Genomic DNA, 7,818 nt, shown 5'->3' with positions numbered 1-7,818 from the left:
GAAAATGATGCAACTTCATTGAGGTGGAGGGAGTAATAATACATATCACTAACTATTAGATTTATTATTTTAACATTTTAACAAAATATCTCACTCCAGAGGTAATTGCATAAACGTACCTAATGTTTAAATTTTAAAAAGTTAAAATAAATGAACAATAACTGCATGAGATGTTGAACTTATTCTTTAGGCAATTTCGTTCAAATTTCTTTTGCTAAGGCGTTTTTAATCTAAATTGAAACATTCAATACCTTTGCATCTGCCTTAAGACCATATCATTTTCATTAATACAATGAAACAAAATCTTATATTTACCCATACTTAATCATTGTATTGTTGCATCTACAGATGGTAAGATACTTTAATAAAGCACAAAAATTTACAAATAAATTCCTACAAAACAGAATGATGCTTCTACTAATTCATTTGATTTAGATACCATCTAATGCATCTTGACCCATTGGAACATTTAACATGTTCTTGTGAATACTACGTTAGCAGTGGGAGAAATCATTGTGGATTGATGATGTCTCAATGTCTCAAAACGGCTGCCATTGATGCAAACTTTTAACAGATTAATCTTGTTCCAGCTGAGTGAAATCTTCGATCACACCAGCTGTGGCACGTTGTGCATTAAGTGATCGCATTTCATCAATTTCCATTAGTAAAAAGGGGTCGCAATCCACTCTGTCTGCGACCAATTTTTTCGGGCAACCTGAAAGGAAAACATCATCAAGCTCACACACTATCCAATAGCTATACTCATAACAGGGTAAATTTCATCAAGAAGAGGTGGCAAATATACCTGTCACCGGGCAACGGATCTGTGCGGTTCTCGTCCTTAAATGTTGCATGATAGCCCTCTTCTCGTATATGTGCTTGCAATCCATGCTATGGAAATTGCAAAATATACAGGAAAAGAATCAGTATGGATGCTCAAAGACAATATCCAGTTTGTGCTGAATGAACTTTCTTATTAGAAAAGGTAACCATTAAGAAAATAGGTTTATAACATTTTGAGAAGAGAGAAACAAAGGCTTGCAACATTTGTCTCATCAAGAATATCAAAAGTTATGCGGGAATAATATTTGAGAGAGAATTCTAGAGCCAACTTGACTAACGGAGAAGCATCATTAAGCAGAAGCACATACTTTACAGAGTAAATGCTGAAAGCATCTTGTAGTCAAATGGAGAAATGAAGTGATCAAACGATTAATAGTACCTTCTAACAGGTTCCGTTAGTTCAATGATAGGTTTTCCAGTCAGTGGACAGGTGGCGTTTAGAATAGTGCACTCCGTGCTGGTCATTATTATGTCCTCTTGCTCTTCACCTGGCATGGGTTGTCCTTCGTGATGAACTTTCTGCAGAAAACAACAAAACCCAACCAAATGGAACGTGTATTAAATCTAAGTTGAAATATCTTGGCAAATCCAAGCATGTTTCAGAGGCAAGATTGTTGATTCAGTGAGTGCAAAAATATAGCTATAATCACAAAAGCATGTATACAAACACATCCACAAAAGCATGATTTTGAAGCAAATGCTTAATTTCAATGCCAATACTACAATTAGTGATGGTAGATATTCAGGTCATGTAAACATACCCAGATAGCTTCACGGAACTGTCGTAACCATAACTGGCTCTGTGAGAGAGATGTCACATCAGCCTTTGATCTTTTGATTTTCTTATCGAAGAGCTTACTGAAGTTAGTTAGCTGGAACGCCGAAAACAGTTCAAACGAAACAAAATCAGCTATAACTTACAGCAAGATCAAATAAAATCAATACCCTCATGAAGGACTCCATAAGTAATGATACCTCAGCTGCAGGCTGGTAATCTTTTCCTATAGATTGGATACTGCTCGAAAGATGAGTACACTCATCTGCAGCTTTCACTAAGTCAACAACTCCATCTTCAAGCTGCTTCACCTGCAGTGCCAAATTGACAATACATATTATTTGATTATTTGAATCACATAATATACTTACTAACATATGATGGTTTCCTCTTCCAAACAAAACATATGATGGCTTCATGCAATACAAAAAATTCTGACATAATGGGGTAAAATTTGACGAGTTTAAGTAGGGATGCTGAATATTTATCATCACAACCAAATGGCATTTTTCTTATACCAAAGTAGGCTCATAAGCAAAGTAGACTAGACCATTACCAGAAAACACTTACCCACTTAACCATAGACAATATAATTCTCTACCACTGATTAAACAAGCATTCTTGGAAACTTATACCAGCATGAACACAAAGAACGCACAAAAAAGAAGCGACTAGTGCCGAAAGAAGAAAATCATGGTAGTTCAATAACCCAAGACAAACACAAGCTTAACTCTAGAAAATTGTAACAATGAATAAATATTACTCGATTTTCTCCTTTAAAAGGGACAACTTGTCATATCTTTTATTACTGGAGCATAACTTTTCTCACAAAACGAGCTAATCCATCAACAATTAGCTTGAATTGAGAGCAGAAATGCTATTAAGCCCTTGTAAATGTTCGGTAGTCAATTTACGACTGGAAATCCCAAAAATTCTTAATCACTTCAACATTATAGTAGGGTTTAAGCGAAAATACCATGTCGAATTCGTTGTCCCTCTCGAAATCGACTCCAACTTCTTTCATCATAACTGTAGCCCTTCTAATCTCCTAAAGCAATTGAATAAGAGCATAGATGAATAAAACGGATTCGAGAAGTGAAATTGCTAGGATATGCCAAAATTGAGCGAACTTACAGCAATAAGAGTCTGGTTCTCGGCGGCAAGCGTTGTAGCCGCCGACGCAATTCTTCCCTGTACACCGCTACGCGGAGCAGAGGCGGACGCCATTGCAGATTTTCAGTTTCTTCCGATATTTTTTGGCTCGATTTGTTGGAGGGAAAAGAAAAGATGGAAATTGATTTCACTTCACACTTTAATTAACAAAACAACAAATTTATTTAAAACCTGAAAATTTTGATTATGAAAATGGGCTGGTTTGATAAATGGATAATGGGTTGGGCTGAATATGAATTATTATTGGGCCTGTACGCCTATATTAAGGGATCACTTGCCTCAAAGTATTTTGTGATTGAGAAATAAGAAATTGATTTCTCATATGTCATAAAATCAAATTTCAATTCCATAGTATTATAAACATTGAAATATTTATATGTTAACTGTATCATATTATAAATGAAAAGTAAAAAAATCAATTTAAATATTGGATCACTCCCCATATTAGTTAATTTGTTTTAGAATAGAACCTAATTAAGACTTTATTGGTCTCTTATTCACGTATCATGTACACTTTAATAAATGATATCACAGTATACTTGATGCTGGAGTCAAATATGCTGTTAGAGGTATCATGGCATGGATAATTCTTTTCGCATATTAATAAAATACAAACGATTTATTATATGCCATGGCGTATTGAGATATTACACGTGAATTATTAATATCAAAAATTCAAAAATTATTTTTCTATAATTATCACAAAATTATAGTCTTATCAACTAATTAAAATATCCAAGACAATTACATATATAAAATCTAAATATTATTACATTTATTAATTTATAAAGCAATACAAATAGAGTTTGTTTTTAGTTATAGTATATTATACAATATAAGTATAATATTAAAAGGAAATTTGATTTTTTTGAATTTTTTTTCAGTTTTTTATATCCAAACATAACCGAAAAACCAATAGTTGTGTTTGGCTCGGATCGGATATTCGGCCATTTTGCTCACCTCACACTAGTCGATGCAAGAATCAAAACATCTTAGTGTGATTAGTGTGACTACAATTACACATTAAAATCACATCATATAAATAAAATACTCATAAAATTTCAAAGTCTTACTCAAATCTAAGTCACACAATGTGTGCAAAGATTGGATAAACCAAGTACATTTTAGAAAGATGCACAATCATATTTGCAATTACAAACTAATATGCCACCAACTGCATTGGAAGCACAATATCCTTCCCCTTTGAACTCAACCTTGCAATTGCCTACACAGTTTGGAAGGCTACAAACCTCTGTTGTTAATTATAGTTGTGCATTTCTTTTGCCCATTCACTTCAAAAACTACACCAAACACAACTGCAAAAAATAAATCTTAAAAAATTTTCCAATAAAAATACTATGTTCAAAATCCTGAAATAAAATACATCTAAATATATACCTCATAAGAGAAGGAAGAGAACTAGACATAATTTAGGCATTCTACTTAATTCAACCTTTCTTTTTTTTTTTATACTAATGTTATATTGCTCGCCTCTAATAATATTTTGTAATACTGTGTCATTTAGAGGTGGCGAAACGGGTTACCCGCGGGTACCCGTACCCGATTTTAGCTAAATTGGTTGTCCCAATACCCGCCCCGTGATATACCGGGATTACCCGATACCCGTGTCGGGTATCCCGTACCCGACCCGAAATTCGAATAAAAAATTTGAAAACCATAATAATCGTCAATGTTCCCTAATTTACTTAATTAATATTGATGGTAAACTTTGAATAGATTAAGAATAAAAGTGAGGGGACTCTATAGCTAGTTCCGATGAGTTTTCAATTGTATGTTCGTCGGAATATAAAAATGTTTCAAAAGAACTCTTAGAAACATTTCATTTTCTTCACTCATTTTGGAAAAATAATAATATAATTATTCTTCTCTACATTATTATTTCTCTTACTTTATTTTTTCTCCATTCTAACTATTTATTTTTAATTTTTCAAAATGATGTGTATATGGCTATTATTATTTAACTATTTATTTTTTTCTCTAATTTAACTATTTGAAACGCCTCTATTAATATGGAATGGAGGGAGTATTAAAAATGATATATGGCTCTAATACTAATAATAACGGGTATTAACGGGACTATCGGGTATACCCGTACGGGTAGTGGGTATACCCGCTGAAGGGGTTGGCAGCGGAAGCGCACACATAAATCAATTACAAATAATTCAGATCTATTTAGCGGATTATTTAGACAAATTCTATTCGCGTAATTATCTCACGTATCATGCTCATAGCTCAAATGATAACATGCTTTAAATTAATTGAAACCTAAAACATGCTTTTCTAAGGTTCAGCCATTATACCTTGATGATTCTTCAAAGAATCGAAGATAGCTAGCGTCTTTTCCACGTGAAGAACTTTAGTACAAAACCACCGGTCTACTAAAACAAAGACTTAGACTTTGTTAAGTTACTTATACATTTAAATATGCAATGAACATCCATTAAATGTAAAACATAACAACATTATGACAAAAATAATCTGTTTATTCATTTGGAAAATAAAATAAGAGGTTTAACAGTATTCAATCACTCGAAAGGTGATTTCTAGTATACAAACTCTAACACCCGCTACCCGCAAAACTCTAAAACACACTACCCGATCCCGCCCCATTTCCCGTTATCATCGGGTATCGGGTACCCGATACCCGGTAGGTAGCGGATTGAGATGGGAATTACCCATTACCTGCTACCCATTTTGTCACCCCTAGTGTCATTGTTTCATTTAAATAGGGCGTGTAATTGAGTGATATCCAAAATAGGAAAAGATATCACATTGTCATCACAATAAATTCCAATTATTCACTATTTTATTTCAAATATTGATTCCTAGCTTATTACAAATATAGTAGTATCAATTATAGTATAACACCAAAAGGCAATCAATTTTTGTATAAATTATAACCCAGAGTCACATTTGACCATGGCCCATGGGTTCAGGACAAATTTAAAAAATTCAGTGGTATTTATTTATTTATTGTAATTACAAAATTTTAAATATTAGCAGTATTAAATTAGCTATTGAGAGTTTGAAATTTTTTTATTATTGCAAAAAAAAAAGGTTTAGTTTCTTGTAAGTAGATAAACTTTTTTAACTAAAAAAATGAGTACCTACGTAAGTTTTTAATATTATCCAAATCTCGCCAGCTAACATTCAGTTATGTATAATCAATTTAAAATTCGAGCAGTGATAAACGTACATAATTTCTACGTAAATAATTGGATATTTTAGATATTTCAATTCAAAATTAGTTTATTATTTTTTATTATCTTAAAATAGATTACTATATTACATATTTGTCCTTTAATAATACATCCGAAAAATTAAAACTTTCAAATTAAAGATTATAGAATTAGAAAAAGATTTTCTTTTCTAATGTATATCTATTTGAGTGATGATAAATTAACAAAAATTGTATATACAAAATAGGATATTTTAGGTATTTTACATTGTAATAAATTTATAATGCAATTTATGAATTTGATATATTACATATTTATCCTTACATGACCACTTAAGAAAGTATAAGTTTCCAATCAGAATATGTAGTGATTTAGGAAAAGATTAATATGTCTTCCTCATTGTATCTAGAGATTAATATAATTGCTTAATTTACGTGAAGGGTGTAGGCAACGAAATTAAATTTCTGCTTCCTTTTTTCAGTATACATGGTCTTTTTAATTATTTATATATTTTATGATATAAAATTAAAAATATGTTACACAATACTAGTAAAAAATTATTTATTTTATTATTAAATAATTGTTATGATTATAATTATTATAAAATTGACTACATGCATATATATTTTTCTTATGCTATCCCCAACTGGGTCCTATTCTAATGCTTATAGCACCCTAATCCAAAATCAAGACTAAATCTCTACCCTTGAATTTTAAAATGAGTGGATGAGATTAAAGCTCACAAATCTCAATAAATAGTAGACAAAATATCAACAAAAGAGTAATATCGTCATTATGTTATCATATGATAATTTTCTTGAATGTTTTTTTACATCAACATTGTGTATTACAAATATCAACAATATGACATTAGAATATCAACACAAGGACAAGAAAATATCTAACACATTTTTATTGAGATTGGACATGCATAATATTGAGATTTCGTCTACAATATATTGAGAATTTTTGTTGCATTTGTTGATAAAAGCTGCTTATCAACATGTACAAAAATTGAAATATAATTTATCAAATTTCATCACCCGAACATCGTCGGAACATATGCAATTGAGATCTCGTTGGAATCCTTATTAAATTATCTTTAATTTGATATATTTTTTGCTAAAAAATAATTTAAATTGAGAGAGTTACGTAAATTTAAAGATTTGAGATGATTTTGAGGAGAGAGAAAATAGTTAGTTATAATTACTACATGTAGAATTTGACATTAATGTCCTTTTAATTTAATTAATAATTATTTAAATTTAAAATATATTACACTTGACATTATATCAACTACAAGATCTTCTAATCTAATGGTTAAAAATTGATCTCAATTTTGGATTCCTAATTAGTTAGCAGTTGATCACCTCTCATCCTCAACTAACTAATTATGATTATTAATCGATTTACTTGTATGCTCTATATCTCCAATAAAAATTTATAATACACAACTAAATAGAGAGTATATAATAGTTAAAAATAACTTAAAATGAGTAATAGTTATTCATGTCCAGTTATTTTATTTTTAAATAAACCTTAATATTGTATTATAAAAATAATACATGTATATATGCTACTACTAATTCATTTCTCATTATTAGTATCATATGATTAGTTGATGATCATTAAGTCGATTTTATTGCATATACTACATCTTCACATAAAAATCATGTAACAAAATTAAATATTAAATATAATAGTGAAAAAAAAATTAAAGTGATAATAGTCATTTGCATCCAATTATTTTATTTTTCAGTAAACCTTAAAATTGTAAAATATAAAAATGTCTACATGTGTATATATTTAATTTCTTAGTGATCACAC

At 30.4% G+C, this 7,818-nt stretch overlaps 1 protein-coding gene across 1 annotated transcript; it reads right to left on the bottom strand.

Annotated features, from left to right (window-relative positions):
• Positions 1-336: 336 nt before the first annotated feature.
• LOC125201842 (E3 SUMO-protein ligase MMS21) lies at positions 337-2,910 on the bottom strand. Its single transcript, XM_048100106.1, has 7 exons — positions 2,753-2,910; positions 2,595-2,666; positions 1,819-1,929; positions 1,605-1,715; positions 1,223-1,362; positions 806-891; positions 337-715 (listed from the first exon to the last, which is right to left on the bottom strand). Exons 1-7 carry the CDS (start codon positions 2,843-2,845, stop codon positions 576-578), a joined length of 753 nt encoding a protein of 250 aa, XP_047956063.1. The 5' UTR covers positions 2,846-2,910; the 3' UTR covers positions 337-575.
• Between the last annotated feature and the right edge of the window lie 4,908 nt (positions 2,911-7,818).

The sequence above is a fragment of the Salvia hispanica genome, chromosome 1, assembly GCF_023119035.1.
Source record: "Salvia hispanica cultivar TCC Black 2014 chromosome 1, UniMelb_Shisp_WGS_1.0, whole genome shotgun sequence".
In the NCBI taxonomy this organism is placed as follows: domain Eukaryota; kingdom Viridiplantae; phylum Streptophyta; class Magnoliopsida; order Lamiales; family Lamiaceae; genus Salvia; species Salvia hispanica.
The sequence above is the reverse complement of the archived record's forward strand: the minus strand, read 5'-3'. Positions and strand labels throughout refer to the sequence as shown.